The sequence below is a fragment of the Anoplopoma fimbria genome, chromosome 19, assembly GCF_027596085.1.
Source record: "Anoplopoma fimbria isolate UVic2021 breed Golden Eagle Sablefish chromosome 19, Afim_UVic_2022, whole genome shotgun sequence".
Classification (NCBI taxonomy): domain Eukaryota; kingdom Metazoa; phylum Chordata; class Actinopteri; order Perciformes; family Anoplopomatidae; genus Anoplopoma; species Anoplopoma fimbria.
The window spans coordinates 4155671-4176858 of record NC_072467.1 but is presented as its reverse complement, the minus strand read 5'-3'; the positions used below and the strand labels follow the sequence as shown (position 1 = coordinate 4176858).

Sequence of the window (21188 nt, the reverse complement as noted above, 5' to 3'; positions counted from 1 at the left end):
GTACCCCTGGCTAATAGAGGGCCACCTCATTTTTTCAGAGAGGGGAAACAAGAAAACAACATGTGATGTCTTTCCATGGAAGGAAATTATAAATGAACGTGATGAATGACTGTTGCTTTTAACATTTGGAAAGAGGCAAAAAGGACCACTTCCAAACTAATGAGGTACGTCACTGATACTGTTCAATCTTTTTCATACATTGCTGCACTGCTTTTCCTCTGCTACGTCTCTTGTATTAATCTCTCACACTCTGTCTCCCCCCCCCCCTCTCTCTCTCTCAACACACACACACACACCAATTTTGATGTAGCATCACCCTGCACTGTCGATGGAACTTGGGAGCCTTGAGTTGCTCCAGCCAGGCTAGGGTGGTCTGTCCTCTGGTGTGTGCCGTCTCCCCCCACCATGCAGAATAATGAGCCCTCCACACCATGAGTCCTCTGGGCCAGGTTAGTGTGCAGCCTACCTGGAACGCAGCCCTGCTCGCCGTGCTCTCCCTTATGGTGCCTGCTCTCAGTATGTGCCAGTCCACAGGCCCTGCGTTGGGCTCGGCTAACCCACAGAACTGCCCAGGTGTGTGCTCCTGCACTAACCAGCTCAGCAAGGTAGTGTGTACCCGCCGAAGCCTGGTTAGGGTTCCCCCGAACATCCCAGCCAATACCAGGTACCTGAACCTGATGGAAAACAGCATAGAGACGATACAAGCAGATACCTTCAGGCACCTGCATCACCTGGAGGTACTGCAGTTGGGCAGAAATGCTATCAGGCAGATTGAGGTGGGGGCCTTCAATGGCCTCACCAGCCTCAATACCCTGGAGCTGTTTGACAACAGACTGACAGTTATACCCAGTGGAGCTTTTGAGTACCTGTCAAAGTTGAGAGAGTTGTGGCTAAGAAACAATCCCATTGAGAGCATCCCCTCTTATGCCTTCAACCGTGTCCCCTCCCTCATGAGACTGGACTTGGGAGAACTGAGGAAGTTGGAGTACATTTCTGATGGGGCATTTGAGGGGCTTCAAAACCTCAAGTATCTCAACTTGGGGATGTGCAACCTGAGGGAGTTTCCTAATCTTTCACCACTGTTGGGACTGGAGGAGCTAGAAATATCAGAGAATGTTTTCCCTGAACTGAAGCCTGGGGCCTTTCGTGGGCTTAAAAATCTACGTAAACTGTGGATTATGAACTCTGCCATCACTACCATCGAGAGGAATGCATTCGATGACATCACAGCCTTGGTGGAGCTGAATTTAGCCCATAATAACCTGTCATCCCTCCCCCATAACCTCTTCACCCCTCTTCAGTACCTGGTGGAGCTACACCTGCACCACAACCCTTGGCGATGTGACTGTGATGTAGTGTGGCTCTCCTGGTGGCTCAGAGAATACATTCCCACAAATTCCACCTGCTGCGGACGCTGCCACACCCCAATCCACATGAGGGGACGATACTTGGTGGAAGTTGATCAGACCACCTTTCAATGTTCAGCACCATTCATACTTGATGCTCCTAGAGATCTGAACATCTCTGCAGCGCGGGTGGCAGAACTAAAGTGTCGCACAGCTGCGATGAGCTCAGTCCGATGGCTTCTCCCCAATGGCACTGTATTGAGCCATGGCTCGGCTCACCCACGGATATCTGTCCTTAACGACGGGACACTCAACTTCTCCAACGTTCTCCCGTCAGACACAGGAGTCTACACCTGCATGGTCAGCAACATGGCGGGAAATTCCAACGCATCGGCCTACCTAAACGTCAGCAATGCTGAACTCAACACGTCTAATCTGTCCTATTTTACCACTGTGACAGTGGAAGTTTTAGAGCCCACAGTGGAGGAGACCCCTAAACCCAAGCCTACTATCCCTGCCTCGCCCTCTGTCTTTCAGCCTGTCTTCATCTCCACACCCACTGTGCTGTTCCAAAACACTCAGACTCCAAGGCAGGTGTCAATCCCAACTGCCAGAATCCCTAGTGCGCCAGCCGCCAGCCTGGATGAGGTGATGAAAACCACAAAAATCATCATTGGCTGTTTTGTTGCTGTTACCTTGCTGGCAGCGGCCATGTTGATAGCATTCTATAAATTGCGTAAGCGGCATCAACAGAGGAGCACAGTGGCAGCAGTCAGGACCATGGAAATCATACAGTTGGAGGAAGAAGTTCCTCCCGTTCCACCACCCACCTCTGGATCTAGTGGCTCTGGTGACACAGTGTTGGTACTGCCTACATTAGTGGAACACAACAGCAACACCTTTAAGCCTGGGTACGTGTCCACCTCCTCATCCCGCCAAGGGGGCTATGGAGCCCACTGGACCCAGAACAACTCTCTTCATCGCTCAGTCAGACAGCACCACAGCCACATCAGCACCATTGCTGATCCCTACGTCATTAAGACTACTCACGGCAAGGAGAAGGTTCAAGAGACCCAAATCTGAGCATTGCTCCCTCTGGATCTATCTCTGACTCAGCCCAAACCTCTCCTCCCCACCTCTCTGCTCACCAGTCCATGCAATAGAATGCACAAAGAACAAAACGGTAACTTTCTTTTGTACAGAAGTGCAAAACAGAGACAGATTTTTGTTTCTTGTACATGCCTATACATACGTATATAAATATGAAAAAAAATACAAATATATATAAATGAAACTACCGTCAGGCAGTGGTGAGACATGCAGATTATATCAGAAAAGAAAGTAAGTTGAAACTATTTTCTAATAACTGGTGACTTCTATTTAAAAAAAGACAAGTATACCGAATTGCTTTTGTGATTGATAATAGAAGGTGGTTCTGTCTACTGTAGGAAAAGAGGCATTTAGTTTGTTTTTTGACCATATTTATGATGCAGTTAAAACATCTTTATACAGGCACCAGTTTCTAAATACAGCCCCAAATGTAAGCTCCAGTTTTTACTGTGCCAAATATTATATGCAATAAAATGGTATTTCCAGACATAGAGACACACAAGCAAAATCTAGATAGATAGAAACATTTGTCCAAGGATAGCAGCGTAATGGCACAGATAGAATGTGCTGTTCAGTAGCTATCAGCCAAATGCTTTTGGACTGCAGTGAATTTCTGCAGCTAAGGTTTAACCCTCTGTTCGCCGGAGCTAAGCTGCGTTTATTTGACAGTGCCAGTGCTTCTTAGTTGTAGCGTATCTAAACATGTTTATTTAGTGTGCACATGATTCCCCACTGGTTTGACTGGTAAATAGCAGACAAATGACAGTTGTTGCAAATACTTTGTTCTGTTATTGGTTGCATTTTCTGTTATTTCTTTTCTGTTAGGTTTTGACATGCTTCTTAATGGCTTGTGTAGTGTTTAGGGCTAATTTAATAATGCATTACAGCAGTTGCCTGACTTGTCTCTGCAAGGGCTCATTGCGATGCTAATTTTTTCAAAGGAACGGACATGTGGTGCAGTGATACAGGGCTTTGCTGACCATTCTGCTTTTGGAGAAAGAAAACAGAGGATTGAAGTAAAAACAAATGAATGTCTGATACTGGGGCTTTTCCATGGACTACATTGAAACATGACTTTCTTTTGATTTCCTTTAACAGTTAGCAGTTTAGCAACACTATTTTTATGGAGAGACAAAGGAGGCTATGAAAAATAAAAAAAACCTTTGGTTTGTATTTCTCTAATCAGAAACACTTTCATCTGATGTTTTTTCTTCTCTCTGAATATATTTCCCTTTGTGTGTAAGTTGTTTAATCGTAAAGGCTGGAGGCAGTATTGTAAATCGTATCCTACCCCGAACCCCCATCTTACGGTCCTATGCATTTACTTAGTGTCTGCATGAATGGGTCTTTAAGTAACTGGTGTACAATGCTGCATTATACCCCACAGTGGGGCTCTATGCAGGTCAGATAGGCTGTTGGTCTTTGATGCCTCAGCTTAGTTCTTAACATTGATTTCTCAGTGACTGTGAAGGGGAAAAAATACATGTATCCCACAGATCTACAGTTTGTGGGTTTCTTTTCCTTACATGCTTTCCTGGAGGTTGTTGTTCCTAGCAGAACATAACATTTATAAAAAAGAATATAAAAAAGATATGCATAAAAAGTATATATATATTAAGTATTTTTAATAATAAGAAAAACAGTTGTGGGTGGTCCACCATGATATGAGGTATGACAAGAGACTACTTCGGCAATGCAAGTACTTCCAGGATACAATCTAAATATATCACACAATAATGGGACAGCAGACGGGTTCTTATTATCTATTTTCTGCAGATGCTGTATGTGTCAGTACATTTCTGAACAATCTGAATTATCTTGACGGCATGCAGCTAAAAGGCCAGCTACCATAAATAAGTACGCAGAGTCTCTGTGGTGACTGAAAAGCCTTACCTTTGACCTTATACTGATGACCTTCATACAACCACTCACCACTCCTCCTTCTGTGGTGATTGAGACAAATACCTTTCAACCCAGCAGGTTACTGGTCATTTAAGATGACTAAGTCACAATACAAAATTGCTTCTGCTGAAGCTATTTGGGGATAAAGAGGAAATTACAGCATGACCCCTGTGATAATTATGGAGCATGGTGAGTTGACAGGAACACCAAGGCTTCATTTAAAACCTCCAGGCCGAACTTCCTGTACCATCAAGACTCAGTTAATAATGCGCTGTGAGACACTGAATGGCATTTAATTGAAGTATATGTGAATATTTTCTCTTGACATTCAAATAAGATGACTGCATTACAGCAGGTACTCTGGTGCAGCAAAAATAAAACAGGGACAGCAATTATGTAACAGTCTGGAATGCAGGTTGAGTGGGAGTCAATTTTCTCAGGAGTTTTTATTTTATTTTTGAAATATATGTATTGTTTACTATTTAAATAGGATGTGCTGTACACATAAACAAATTAAGGCATATAACATATTGCAGGCATAAAGGGAATTCCTCTGATGATATTTTCATTTTGGATGTTTCTTCAGGGCTGAATGGTTGGATGGAGATGTGTTAGTGTTTTCTGCCAGCACACCTGGCAATGTGTTAGTACAGGTGGGCCTCAACAAGCAGATGGAACTCCTGTGACTATGTCAAGTGTTACTTCATTTTCTTATTCATGTGAGCGCAATACACTGCTGAATATTCAATCACCGCCAGAATGTGATGGCTGCTCTTTGCTTTGACAAAAGAGAGTGTTCTTGGTTCTTACAGTATGTGTGGGTTGCAAAAGAGCAGACTCTTATTATTTCCCCAGCCCAGCACAGCATGGCTCTGGCCGTTCTAGTGCCTTCATACGAGGCTATTGGCTGTTTGTAAAGCATTTAATGTGCCTTATAGCCACATAAAAGAACACTGACAACTACTTCATTTTTTCTTCCTCCTCTTCCTCTTCAGTAATACAGTCAAAAGGGGAAGCAAGTTGAGATTTAACATAATACTATCAACCATTCAGTCGATTCAGGTTTGCTGCTCCAGTGTCAAGGGTGAAGAGACTGAGGGATGGAGTGGAATTGGCCATTGTGTTAATCTCTCAAAACAAGGGAACAGACAATAGTCCTTCCCTGACAACATCAGTCGGGTTAATATGAATCTGTTCTCTGGGGTGGCTGCCGTCTTATCTCCAGCAGCTGAGTCAGTCATATGCTTTGAATTTGGCTGTATGTTGCCTGGTTGCAAATGAGCTGTGAAGATGTCTTATAACTGCTGCCATCTCCCTTCCTCGGTCCCCTCCCTTTTATCACTTGCGCTAATTGACTTAAAATCATTGACTGAAACCGCTCAATATAGCATAACTAGGTTGTGTTTTAGGCAGACTCATAATCTGCCCTCGTCTTTGCCTTCTTTCTCTTTTATCATGTTATCCGTTTGGCACAGCAAGCTGTCACATATTTGCATAGTCTTTGGAGCATGCTCACTAATGCCCACCTGTTTTTCCCCATCCTATTGATTTTCAGCCAATTGGTTACTGATAAAGATTCAGCCAAAGATGGAATGCATCTTATTAAAGTAAGCAGTATGTCAGAGGCTCATGCTGCTATCCATATTGACAGGGGATGGAAGAGGTGAAAAGAACAGCTAAGCTGCCACTGTATAGAACGTCTCACTCCGATAGATAGGATCTTCAGAGAGACAACAGGAAAGAGGCTGGGATAAGGCTCTACGGCCGGCGTTCTATGAGGTTAAGGGTTTGTTGGGAACAAGTCCTTGAGCCTTAAGATCCATATCTGTTAATGAAGTTCCCAGCAGTAAGAGGTGTTGGTCAGGTGGCAGGCCTCAGCAATTCTGTCACAGTTTCTCCACTGACTGATGCCTTTTTGTGCCCACAAAGGGATTGTAAGAAATGATCCATGGTCCTCTTAGAAGTGAGAAATGGCCTGTAGACTCAATTCTCATCCCTCTCTCAGCGCTTGATTAGTCAGCCTATACCTGACTGCACTCTTTTACTAAAGCGCTTTACTTGACCTGCTCACACTCTTAAATGTCTATCAACTTAAATTTGTCTTTGCTTCTACTACAAATTATAAATGCATATTTTCTAAATAAGAATAAGGAGCACTCGTTCTTTTTGTTTGGATTTTTAGCCATTCATAAAAGTAAAATGAAACAATTGAACATAAAGTTGTTTGCAAGAACAATGGGATGTGAACACACTGAAAATGTCTATTTTAAAACATGAATAAGCTTGAATCAAGGTCTCAAAGCAATTAGTATTTTGCATGGGTTTCAGTAAGACTGGTCCTTGATTTTGGGTCTAGGTAAAATAAGACACCTAAGATAGATGGGAGGGAAAAGGTAACTGCTATTGTCAACACAAATCTTCATAAACATACGCACATAAATGCACTTAAAATCTACAAATAGTCTCCAGAAATGATTGCAGTTTCAATTAGTTTTATTTTAGGTGTTTTTCTTAACACCTTCTTTACATAATCAACAAAGAAATACGCAAAGAGATTTCATCTGAGTACACAGCAAAACAGTTGTTTGAATGAATTTAGCAAAATACGGAAGGAAGGAGGAATAGACTAATACTTTGTGTATCACAGCTCAGAAGCATGACGGACTTTGCTTGTTTCTTATTTCACAACATGGCTGTTTGCACCAGGTGAGTGACCTTCTTCTCCCAAAAAATGATGCTGAAAATGATTCCTTTGAGAGTATGAACAAATTATAGCTGATGCCCAGTTTCTGTCACACTCTGGAGAAGGTGGGACTGACCTCACTTTACTGCACTGATTCACTGCAGGTTAAAAGATAAACATACAAAGCACTTACACCTTTAGAAAATAAAATATTACATAAAACACTCTCTCCTATGGTGGTATTGCACAATATGACACTGCCATAATGCTGTCTTAAAGCAGATACGCAGTCTTATTTATATACCAGTGTACAGTATATGTCAGTGTCATTGTAATGTAGGCCAGTGTGCTCTTTTTGGACCAGGACAGCTCTGGATAAGGGGTGGCAGCTGGAGTTTGTTCCTGGAGTTCTCTTTCTCTGTCAGTCAGTCCGTCTCTCACTATCTTGCGTGCAGTGTGTGTGTGTGGGTGTGCGAAAGAGAGTGTCCTCAATAGCAGTGACAGCCACTGTTCTGTTATTTTAACCTCTCCCACTCACTGCCGGGGAGGTTAAAGCAGAACTCATGCAGGAACACACGCTGAGAGGCAAACAAAAACCAAAACAAAACTGAAGAAATAATTCAAAAAGAAACACGAATGCACAATGAAGGACAGGCTACACTTCACACTGCAGTTGATAAGCTACGTAGCTTTAATTAAATGTACTTTTATTCATTTATGGTGATTATCATATCCTTGTGCAGAGGGTTCACACAAAGAACAGAAACACCTCTGCAAACCAGTGCTAAAGCTGAAATATATTCTACTTTTTGAAGTTCAAAGAACCCTGAAAACCAATCTTCTTAATCACCCTCTTCATAAAAAGTCATGTAGTCCAACATGAACATCATCTGACAAAGTCAGAATCATTCTGTTCGTTTTATGAGGGAGATTTCTGTATTTGGCTGTATCTAAAATCAATCCTTCCTTCACTCATAAAGGATTATTCCAGTAAATTGAGATTTTGGTGGTTGGACTTGTCATCATTTTGCATCATTGCTGACAAATGTAGAGGCACACAGTGCTACTTCTTGCATTCATATATGCTGCACATTGCATTGTGGGATTGTTGGTAGAAAGTGGCACATATGTCATGAAAACGAAAATTTAGACAATTAAAATCCACAAAATCTTTGTTTTTCTCTGTTTCTTTTTTAATTGCTCTGTTAATTAAATGGTCATTCATTTTCATTCATTTTCAAGGACCAAAATTTATATATAATATTCTAATTTCTTAAATGCAAATCTGACTTTAGGTTTTTGAGGGGTTTTTTGTGTTGCCAGGGACACATTACTGGCAATCAACACACAAATATAAGATACCAGCAAAAAATACTTATTACTTACTAATGTGGTTTGAATGTTAGATTTATTTTGTTGTGACTGTCCCAAAGATGTAGTGTTGAGGCTGCAGTTTAGAGCAATGTTATATTGGACAGCATTACATAAAACAGGTGTTGTTGTGTAAAGCCCCTGTAGTTTCCACTATTCCTTTAGCAGGTTAAAACTTTAAACCAGTTTATCATAAACTTTATCTCTTTGTCTTTGTGAATACAAAGACAGCATACTGCAAACCTCACAAACAAATCACACTCTATCATTCAGGTACCTGGCACCAGTCTTCTCTCCTCAGTTGGCAAGAGGGATGACTCACCACCAACTTACCCAGACAAATTGAGGGAGAGTGTGTGTGAGAGAGACAGACAATTCCGTGACATTTTAAACAGTACATAGGGACTTTGTGAGCTGCATCAGGCCAATGAGCCATTTAAACGGTTTCTATTTGAGTTCATAGTTAGCAATTTCATCAACAGACTCACTGTCAAAATCGCCACAGCTCCTTGGCAGTTTTGGCCATTGCATAGATTCAGTTGTTTTATTCTTTTAAACTTAACTTCCGTCTCTTTTCTCTCTCATTCCGTTAACCCTGCCAATAACATTCAAGGCCTCACGGTTGCTATGGTTCCCCAGGATTCCAGTGCAATGGTGATTGGCCGCTCAGGAAATTGTGGTAGACACGGAGCTGTGTGAATAGGGAGCTAACTGTGACCCTGACAGAATGTACTGTATTCATATTTACTTTGAGGACCTTGGTTAGACAGCCACTCCAAATAAAGCTCAATGGGCCTATTCACTCGCTGGTATGTGTTGAGTTCATACTGTTGATAGACCACAGTGATGTGAAAAAGGGAAAAAGTTAAGTAATCATTTATACAGTTTCACCAATCACACAAAGCAGAGCTTCTTATGAGACAGTCGAGGAAAAGCATTTCATCAAGTTTAACGGGTTTCACAACTTAACAAAATCATGCTATGTTCATGCAACAACTAAGGCATGGTATAAATGTATGAGTCCCCAAAAATGTGTTAATTGCATTCGTAGGGTGGGAAAGTGTTATTTTGTTAAAGCATAGATGACATAGAAGATATGTCCAGAAAAGTTATAGTTATTACATATCATTTTCATCACTGCAAACAGTGGTCAACTGTTAAATGTTGAGTTGTGTTATTTTATATAATGTTTATTGTGACGAGGTTCTTAACTAAAGGTTCACATTCTGTTTCGGAAGCTTTTTGCAGTATCCCATGGCCTTCTTCAGAACATTTATCCCATGAATAAGTATAGGTGATTTGCTATTTTGTTTTTAAGACATGAAGAATAATGTTAAAAAAAGGTAAGAATCACATCATGTATCACACATCCGCTTTCAAGGAAAACACATTACACATAACAATAATGACTGTAAATTAATTAGTGAAACAAATAACAGATCATTTTGGTCATTCCCACAAACTCAGTGCACAAGTTACAATATACCCTAATAGTTAAATTATGCTTGAACAGTAAGTACAAGTGGTCTGACAAGACATGAGACCCCAAGATGTACTGTACATTACATTACAGTCATTTAGCAGATGCTTTTATCCAAAGCGACTTACAGGAAGTACTGTAAAGGTGAGTCATTCAAGTTGTGCACATATTTTACATGAAAATTACATTACATTTTATTTAATATGTTTTTCAAAACTCACAAAATGCTTCTGCAAAGATAAAAACTGTAACCGCACAGTAGCATTCTTTTCTTGCCCTCTGCCCTTATAATTTTTGTTCAGTTTTCATGCTCTCCCTGTGTTCGTATTTCCTCCTAGAGCTTCCGTTTTCTTACACAGTCCAAACACAGGCTGACTATGTGAGCTTTACACTCCAAATGACTTGTAGGTGTGAATGGGAGTGATACTCTTCATGTGTTAGCCCTTCGGCTGGTAACCTCTTCAAGGTGTTTCTGTGGTGTCAACCTATGCATGCTGGGAAAAGCTCAGGCACATGGCTTAGGACTCTTCTATCCTCTACAGAAAAATTGACAGTTAATTGAAAATGTCCTCCAAATCCCAGATCCTTGCATCTGGTCAATTGATGCTGTGGTAGGTAAATCACATTTTCTACTTCTGAATCAGAGATTGCTTTCTATACAAAGACCTAAGAAAATAAGATTGTCGTTGTGACCATGATCTTTGGTAAATAGAATGAGTAGAAACTCACCCTAAAGGAGATTGCTTTGGTCATGTACAGTTACAGCAAACAGGGATCAATTGAATGGGTGAGATGTACACCACAATATGGATTTCTTATAATGCTTAAAAGTATCTACACAAACCTGCAACATCCACTGTTTTTGTAGTAATTGCACACACCTTACTCTTTCTTTTTTTATATCAATATGGAAAAGGTACTAAAGCAAAATGCGTTTTGTGTAATTTATTTGATTTGATTTTCACCTTGGGAAAAAAGGATGAAATGTGTGAATGTCCCCCAATGTTCTATTTTTCATCTGTTTTCCTTGGGAACATTTTTAAAGGCACACTTTAAAATATCTTTAGACCGTATGTGCCAAGAGTCACGAAGAACATAGGAGATAAGTGACTGTAATAATATAAAATAAATACAAAACACTTGGTTTGCTCTTCTACAGACCTAAATGGTGTGTTGCAAACAAAAGATAAGATCAAATGGCACAAATATCATTTCAACAAAATTGTTGCCGATATTTAAAGAGGTTGAACTGAAAGCTACTAGACAGGAAATTTCAGCAACTATTATTTCTCAAATAAAAGCCAATAATCTTATAATTACAACTGATACCTGCGCTATAATGGCTTGAATGGATAATTTAGCACAACTTCATATCCAAATCATTACTTTCATCTGTACACTGCAATGCAATATTATGGGTACTACAGTCGAAGACACAGATTCATTTATTTGGATCTATTGCACTTTGACTTTTGCCTTCTCTGTGTGAAGCTCATGTTAATGAAAAATAAAACTCCCTGCAGACATATCACAATAACCTTCTTAAGATTAAGGCCTTCCTTCTTAAATAAAGCTTCAGTTGAGGCAAATTAATGCCATTTGAGGTAATAAATAGTCAAAAACCCGATGCTCTTTGCCTTCTTTAAGACAGCAGATGCTTCCTACTAATAATTAAGTTAACCTTACACTTTATTGGTGCATAGGAGATCAACATTGATGTTTTCAAACATGCTATTTGATGTTCATCACTTTTTGCTGTCAATTATAATGTCAAGATGTTTTTTAATGTATTGTTAATTGTTTTCATTAGTAAAAGGAAGGAATGAAAGATCTGTGGGAAAATATCAGAAATGTTCCTTTTCTTCTCTCTCAGCAGGGAAGTACATTGAATATTTTGAGTGTTTGGTGTTGCGCACCATTGCCACAAGAGTAGGGTTGCAACAGATAATCTGAAGTAAACAATCAAAAATCCAAAATATTTTCCTTTTACTTTGTTATAGTCATCTAAAGTTTGATGATAAAGCATGAAAATGCACAATTAAAATGATAATAAAATCTTGTACTTTTTATTGATTAAAAAAATCTTGTTATTATTAGTTTTAATGACGTATTGTAAGTTGCTTAGATCCAGTGTAAAGAAGTTAAACAGGTCATAATTCATCTCTTATATGTATTTTATATTACTCTAAAATCATCTCCTTCAATGTATTTATTTAAGTGTCTCACTAAACCTACATTTTACAAGATTACATTTGAACACATCATGATAATGTTATAATTTACCTTCAGCCAATACCCAAAATTGTTTGACCTGCATTCCTTACAATATAAATATTTATTTGTTGTGGTGCAAAATCGGGTAAGGATTTGATTGTTGTTATGGTTGATAAGAGATGAGTAAGTTATTTTTTTTATCGCAACATATGAACAGTGTTTATTGTCCATATATGTGCTTTGTCTGATCTCAAAGGATTCAAAGATGGTAAATGTTGGATTTAAATCTCACATTTTAATCTTTCAATGTCCAACAATCAAATTTTGGTAATCAAAACAACCAATTATGCTTGCCAAAAGTATAGTTTTAGGTTTGGTAGAGTGAGTCCACCCATCTGACTTGTGTTTTAGGGTTTTGACCAGTATTTCTTTCCAGTTTTTGAAGACAGAGAAGAGCAGTAGAGCAGTGGTAGAAGAAAACAACTTTCTAGGGTTTGTTAAGGCTGTGTTTTGTTATTTTAGCGGCTTTGAGTGCGGCTGCAGAGAAAAGTGCATCTCTGACCTTCAACAAACTATTTTACTAAACTAGCTAGTTGATTACTCTGCTGTGGGATTTAATGTGCTGCCTTGACAACAGATCACGTGTGATTGGTTGAGTAGCATGATGAACAAAATATGACACAATGCGTCATCTATTTGTCATCTGTTTTCAATCATAGCGAGCTATTCTTCACATAAACAAAGCAGCCAACAGCTCTGACTGTAACCTTGTTCAGTAAGTATGGCAACAGAATAAATGTCTATCAGCATTGTGCAGTACACACACGTGTTTCTGTGTATGTTTGTATGTGTTGGCTTGTTCCTTCAGTGAAACAATAAAATAACTCAATCACACAGACTGTCAGGAATTGAAACCACACAAATGGCAATTATGCTTCTGTACCTGACCATATATAGGAGCCCAATTTATGCACCACATAGAGAAAGTATGAATGAGAGGGAACAAACTTTAGCGCAGGTTTTATACTGTATGCAGGAAAATGATGTGGTCTTAGGAGAGGTATTCATCTCAATTCACAGAAGATTACCCTCCAAATCACTCTCACAAATTCAAACTATCGCCTTGGAAATAAACTGCTAGTAAACATGGGGGGCATAAATGTGTTTTTATTCCAACACTAATTCTGTTGTGTTTGAATTACGCAGACCATTAGCACTGGCAAATGTGCTCCAGGCCAGTGTGTCTGGGTGTGTGTATGTGTGGATTTGCTTAGAAATGACTAAGTTGGAAACAAGAGTGTTCAACGGCGTATCAGTGGTATTAATAGGGGGATGAGAAGATGCAGTTGTTTCGCTTCTGCCTGTGCTGCACATTCACTACCTTATCACTTCAAAACACTCTGGTTTGGCTCTGACAACTGAAATGAGCTAATTGTCTTAGTCTTTCCCTCCCTCTCTCTCGTCCGCTCTTCTTCTTCTACCCATACACAGCGGCCACTGACTCTCTCTGTTCTCGCTGTCCCTTGCTCTCTCGCTCTGTCTCGCAGTTTCTAAATGCCTTTCTATAATCTGAATTCTAAGAATTCCTCCTATTCCTAATTGCCAATGCAGCTGAGTCATACCCTTTACTTCAAGCTGTTTTTCTTTTAGCGACTCCCTCCCAGCATATTTCTTATCGTCTTTAAATTCATTCTCCATTCTTCTTTTAACTACCTCTGCCATTTATTGATCATACCACCTATATATCTGGTAATATACATTTTTTATTACTTGTCTTCTTCTTGCCTCTCACTCTCTCTGAATCTCCTTTTTGGCCTCTCAGCAAGTGAGGAAGGATTATACCGTGACAAAGAGCCATGGTGCAGTAGAGGGGGATTTGGGGACGCCAGGCTCTCTGTCATCTCAGGACTCACTCATATGCCTCTGCGCTCCATTATTTTCTCACTGACGCATCTGTCTAACACAGAGCAGGGAGAGAGTGAGAATTAAGGGAGGAATGATGTGTGTATGTGTGTGTGTGTGTGTGTGTGTGTGTGTGTGTGTGTGTGTGTGTGTGTGTGTGTGTGTGTGTGTGTGTGTGTGTGTGTGTGAGACTGTGTCTATGTGTGGGTGGCTGGACACTGGTTTAATTGACAGAACAGTCCCTTGAGTTTTTTTGACAGTTCATGTAGGAGACTTAAAATAAAAAATGTAACTTCTTGAAATCTTCTATGGCATATCACCTGGATATGCAAAGGCATCAGATCAGGCTTTTAAATGGAGCCATTGGTGCGTACTGTGTGCGAATGTGTCACTATGCAGTGCTCTACTGTAAGAAGTCGCAGAATCAGATAAAATGTCTCTGGGTGGTAAGCTCTGAGTAAATCACATTAACCTTACACATCACTGCTGGCTAGATACTGCCACACTTTATTTTACTGATGCCACTGTGTGCAAACTTGCATGAGTGTGAGAGCACGTCTTTGCGTTTGTCTTCATATTTACTTCAATGCTCAATCAGGGATCATTAGTCTTAAATCAACAAGGAGAGATGGGCCAAAAACAAGAGACAGAAATAGATGGAGGCCACAGTGAAACATCAGAGGGAGAGACACATTTATTAATTTACCATTAAGTTATGAGTAGCTTTCAGTCAGTAAAAAAGTAAGCTGCAAAACAAAAGCACGTACATTCAAACAATAAAAACAAGGTGTTGGAGAGAAGAAAAAGAGGAAAAAAAGATGTAAACAACTTTTTTCTAAGCCTCCTTTTAAAATATCTGGGTACCCTTCAGTATAAATGAAGGAACAATGATTATGATGTTGTATTGTCTCAACACTTGACTGCCAAACATAGTGGTGTTAAAAACTCTAATTCCTTGCCAAACTGCCATTGATATTATGATTATTATGTAAATTGATCCGTGAGTATGAGCCTGCATGCAGGAAATTATAGCGTAAAGATACTGAGCGATTATATTCAAATACCTAATTTCTTACTGTGTGGAATAACTCTGTCACATAGTTTGGAGTTTAAATGAAATAAATATTGTAGACGAGGACTATTGGATGGAGGGGATAACTTGAACAAGTGTGGGAGGATTGATACCTACATGAACAATCCTGGAGGTGACGAAGCTGAAATGAGTTAATCATCACCCAGTTGGTCATATTTATTTGGGAACCAGTCCATTCTCAAGGTGAAGTAAAAGGCGAGAGCCTGCAGACACCTAACCTCCCCTGGGTATCTGTAGTTGATGAACAAGTGTAAAGACCCAAAGAGACCTCGGACTGTTTTCACAAAGTTACACTCTGAATAATGGCCTAGATCAAACTAATAGTCACACTTCAGATAGACCTCATAAATTATTCTGGAAAAATTCAACGAATAGTTTATTTAACTGGGACAATTCAGATAAAAACTTCCAGTAGTCTAAAATCTGAATGCAGTGAAGACCTTTAGTGGAGCTGGGTTGCTGTGTCTTCTTATGTGGTAGAGCTCTTTCATCCTGGGGTAGTTAGGTTTTTGCTTTATTTGGTTGCTCATCTTTTGATAACAAAATGGAAAGATCTGGACTACAAATGGGCAAAAGGGCTGAAGGTCATTGCATTGTACCCGACCTCTCTCATTTTTGTTCATTACTTTAGGTTTCCTCAGCCTCTATTGCGCTGTTCAGAAGTATTCTTACCTGTTTTTCCCCTCACTAAATGAATAGAAATCATTAATCTAAAAACATGTCACGTGTCACTATATACCTACTGACATAATTCCTAAGCCTGTAGAGCTGAGCTGGAGTCTTTTGCAGTGAATCATACATTATGCCACAGAGGCAAACTCTGTTGCTCATTCTCTCATGGTTGGTCTGGCCAGGTTTCTCTTGGGAGAGGCTGGCTTGGGCCTGTTAGAATTAGACTGGAAATCAGGCCAATGGCATCACTTCAGAGACCGTTATAAAATTATACAGTGTACCCAGCAGTCTGTGTCATCATTATATACTGTATGTGGGCTTGAGCAAAAGTCCTCACTGAAACGTATTACACAATGGTTGCAAAGATGTAAACAGCTGCCTGGGTGGGCAGACAGACATAAGACTTTCCATCCTATATTGCAATATTGCTTGGTTGATGGTGTATTTTTATGACTGAGAATAAAATGATGAAGTGATGACATTTTTGGTCAGACATGGATGTAAACTGCCACATGACTGGTCAGTGGATGCATACAACTGTGAGTTGATAATACTAGTTAGTGAACAAAAGAGAGATCATTTGTATGTATAACCTGTCAGTGTGTATATGTAGGTAGGTCAGTGTGTTGGGACTAAAAACATATTTATTCTTGAGGCTCATTTTAATATTATTCTGTAATATACAGAATTATCCAGTGGCATTGTTTGATATAAATCATGATTTGATTCTTGAACTTTGTAACCAAGCAGACGACCTCATTAGATGAGCATTAGCCTAATAGATGTAAACACATTCTATCAGCAAAATGAGTACCGATATATGGAGCCAAAACACACATCTAAGGCGTCAGACATCAGCTTGCTTTATTTGAGTATTAGTCATTCCCATGGCCATGCTGACACACACAAACACATAAGCACAGATATACACACACACACACACACACACACACACACACACACACACACACACACACACACACACACACACACACACACACACACACACACACACACACACACACACACACACACACACACACACACACACACACACACTCACACACACATAGTCAGACTCACCCACCCTTTGTTTAGCTGTATGAGTCTTTGCTCAGACACTATGAATCACACGCCGACATAGTCCGGAAAAGAACATTCTAGCTAACTTCTAGCTAACGTGTGTGTGTGTGTGTGTGTGTGTGTGTGTGTGTGTGTGTGTGTGTGTGTGTGTGTGTGTGTGTGTGTGTGTGTGTGTGTGTTTGGGGATAGGGATCGGTGGAGTGGGCCGGTGTGGGTGTGTTTGGGATTGGTAAACTTTCTTATAAGCAGGTTAGAACTCCCAGTGGCATCAATCCTGCTACAAACTGCTTTGATCAGTTTGTAGTCTCAATCCAATTTAAGAGCTCGCCCCGAGCAAGAGCGTGTATGTGTGTTATTTTCTTTCTAAACTGTAAACTGGTGTTTGGCCCATGGCCGCATATATATTTATATATACACATACAATAACTCATTCACTTTGCAGTCTTTGCTGTGGGGAATGAAGCGTCATTGATATTCCAAGTTGCTGCTTGTCACATTCAGGAAATAAGGACTAGCTCATGAAACACAGCCAGCCCTTTGTACTCGCCTCTGTCCGTCCGTCTGTCTGTCTTTAAAAGACACACATCCACACACACGACATCCATGCAGCTTACACAAGATTCACCCACTTATTCTGAATGAGTTACAATGTTCAATATTTATTGTTCTAAAACTGCAGCTGATCAGATTAGCATTTTACCCCTTCTAAAAACACAATATAAAATATTCAGCTTCTGCGAGGAAGAGTCATAGGAGCCCTGAGAGTGTTTATTCATGTAGCACCCTGGGAGAGCTCGCAGGAGCTCGTTGGAGGGAACACTTTACAGTGCACAGCAGAGCTCATCAGCAGAATATATTACTCTGCTCCTGAAGGCAACGCTGTTCACTTTGGACTCCTACAGAGTGAACACTGCTGATCAGCAGGACACACACACACACACACACACACACTGACACACACACGCACACACACTGATGCTCTCTTCCATTTCACACCCACCCACACCTCAACCTCTCTTCCCCCGAGCTGCCCTTTCTTCCATCTCGTTCCCCTGCCCTTAATGGGAGGAGGAGAGGATGTTAATAGGCAAGAAAAGGTCAAGGACAGCCACTCATGTGCTGCTTAGGCCTCAAACCACTTTTAGCTGACAGACGACACTTGCTAACAGGAGCCAGGTACTGCAAAGGTTTTTTAAGGCGCATGCATGCAAAGAAAGTGTGGCAGGTACATGAATTGCTGGTCTACTTGAATGAGACTGGAGCTTGTGTTTTAGCTGCTGCAAACAGCTTTGAGAAGTGACTGTTCATAGCTTTGCCTCTTTAATAAAAAAAAAAGTGCTGATACAGGTCTGAGTTTTCCTGATCCAGAAATCAAAGCACACACCCAATTTATTAAAGCCATTTTAGAGCACCTCTTATCTTATCACGCCTGGAGTTTTCTCTTATTCCCCTCTGAATTACATTCTTCATTGTCTAACCGTATGATCATGTAAGGTGAAAGGAAAAAAGAGAGATGGAGGTAAACTTTACACCACATGCAGACAACCTGGCTAAGAAGGCTCTGGTATCTCAGTCATCCCAAACAATATCAATCTCAGCTTAAAATATGCAAAGCAACGCTTCTCACAATAACAATGCCAGGGGGCACACACAATGACTGGCATTTGCTGACAAATAGACTTAATTGAGATGCAACTCTTTTTTCTTATTAATTTCCCTCTCACCTTACACACACACACACACACACTCTCTCTCTCTCTCTCTCTCTCTCTCTCTCTCTCTCTCTCTCTCTCTTCACTCTTTTTGCAAATTATAAGGTTTGGGCTCTGACTGACAGGCGCCTGAGCCTCCCTGCATCCTCTCCCCCTCTGTTCCTTTCTGTCTCTCCTGCTCTCTCATTTTCTGAGCTTCCCTCTGCTCTCATTCTGCCCGTCAGCATTATAAAGCCAAATACAATGTACACACACACACACACACACACACACACACACACACACACACACACACACACACACACACACACACACACACACACACAGGGAGGGAGGGGACATTAGGAGGAGAGCAGAGGAGAGGAGGCCTTGAGTCTTAGCTGACACCATGTCTCTAAGCTACTGTTACTGAAACACGTTTTTCAGATTATTTGTTCCTAATAGGGACTGTTACTGAAACACGTTTTTCAGATTATTTGCTTCCTAATAGGGAACTTGAACATAACCATGGATTCACTGCTGACACGACAGATGAAGAGTCTTCACAATTATTTATGCACACAGTAAATTCCAAATGTTTGACAAAATTTCCATATGAAATTGGCAAAAGACTCTTGTGTAGATGGAGTTCATGGAAGCATTATCATTGTAAAGTTAATTTCCATAACATACCTTGTGATGACTATGAAAGACAATTGAGACGAGTCCATCAGAAGTTCTGCAAACAAAACATACATCAACAACAACAACTCCTCATATATACTTAACAAGGCTCTCTAACCTCTCCTCTCATCACCAAAACAAAACCCAGAAAAAATGGCAAAACAGGAAGTGACTGTATATACCTGCCTATAGGACATCATACTACATCTTTTCAGGGTTTCTACAGATATTTTTCAGTGTGGTGCATTAGCCATAAAATCATTGTCTGCAATATCAATGCATGATTATGAGATTATCTCTCTATGATTGAAAGCAGGATTTGTTCTCTTGGAGGTGTAATAATCAAAACTGCAGCAGAATCTTTGTTCTTTTTTTTGGTTCGTTCTCGATAGGCACAGCTGTCTTAAGCTAATTACTTTGAATAAAAAACTGTACTGCTGTATCAGTAAAAAGGAATATAAAGACAACAAAAGCATCTTTCGCCACAGGTTTCAGTTACACCAAGTTTAAAACTGGACCCAGGTTAGATGGCCTTCAAGTGATTTAAACATGTCCATCTACTGCTTTATATCTCCACTAGTCGCTTGGAGTGCATTAACTCCCATCAAGCTATCAAATTAACCTGGAAACCTGAGAAAATGCCAAGTAGGACATTATATTCCTCATGATTGCACAGGATCATATGACTCATCTCGTTGAATGAAAGAGTTCGTTTTCACTTCTCACTGTGTACAGGCTGTGTACAGGGGCTGTGACAAACGAGGTTTGCGAGTACAGTTTGCCCAGACAAACAACAATAAATGGACCAAAGCCTACGAGGCCAGTTCAGACAGACAACTGGAATTTCTCTGCTACACTCACAGGTACTCGACTGACAATACGGCAGTCTGTTAAACCTGACATTCACTGCTAACTCTTTTTAATCCCTTTAATGCCTATGCTGCTGCTTCAATGCTCAGTTTGCATACACTGCTTCTACTTCTGCTGCTACTGTTGGTAGGAATGCATAATACTTATATTCACAAATCCCTCCTCCATCCGAGCATCCACTTGTAACCTCTGGTTCTCCACAGTGTCAACTGTGCCGAGCTTGGCAAGGCACCAAATATCAACTCCATACATTCCTAATTCACACATTACAGTAGGGTGTGAAGCGGTGTTAGGATAAAAAGAGGGGAAAAGGGTGATTAGGTTTGTGTGCTGTGGTTGTGAATGTCTAGAATAGAAGATCAATATGTTCATGGTTTTTACCCGTCGTTTTATATGATACAAGGTCCTTGAACGCAAAAAGAATGGGTATAAAAATGCTTTGATGGATAAATCAGAACAACTGAGCCTTTGCTTGTTCCTGAGAAATTATAAAATACAATTCATTTCTGCACATTTGGTATGGTAAATATGATGAATGTGTTTTCCTGCCAATCAGAGCAACAAGACAAACAGGTAGGCCTACATAAACTTGTTGATGTACATCACAACACTTCGGTCCAGACTGAAATATCTAAACAATTAGTAAATAATCCAAAAAAATAAAGTACCTAGATTGCCATGACATTGTCCCGGTAGGATGATCTATTTTCGTTGGTGATCTCCTGACATTTCATCAACCGTCAACATGATGTTGACATTTTTCGGTTTTGAGTGAATAATAATTACTGTAATTACTTTGGTGATCCCTTTTCATCCTACCTACCTGTTATGTTTACTGATCAGTTTTACTGTATTTATGTCTTTTAAATGTTGTTGTTTCTTGACGGTGTCCCTGCTGTTTGTCCTCATTGTTGTCCCTTTATTGTCAATGTACTTGCTCTAGGGCCACCATCAGTTCAAATTCAAACCAAATACTTTCAAAGCTAAATATATTTCCATCAGCTGCAGCTCTACTGTGTGTTTATCACATATTTGCATATATTACTAAGATTGTGAACATAGTTAACATTATACCTGCTAAATATCA

The 21188-nt window shown here is 40.1% G+C and overlaps 1 protein-coding gene across 1 annotated transcript; it reads left to right on the top strand.

Moving 5' to 3' along the window:
• The first annotated feature begins 306 nt into the window (after positions 1–306).
• lrrc4.2 (leucine rich repeat containing 4.2) lies at positions 307–3753 on the top strand. Its single transcript, XM_054619782.1, has one exon. The coding sequence runs from the start codon at positions 432–434 to the stop codon at positions 2427–2429; it is 1998 nt and encodes a 665-aa protein (XP_054475757.1). The 5' UTR covers positions 307–431; the 3' UTR covers positions 2430–3753.
• The last annotated feature ends 17435 nt before the right edge of the window (positions 3754–21188 follow it).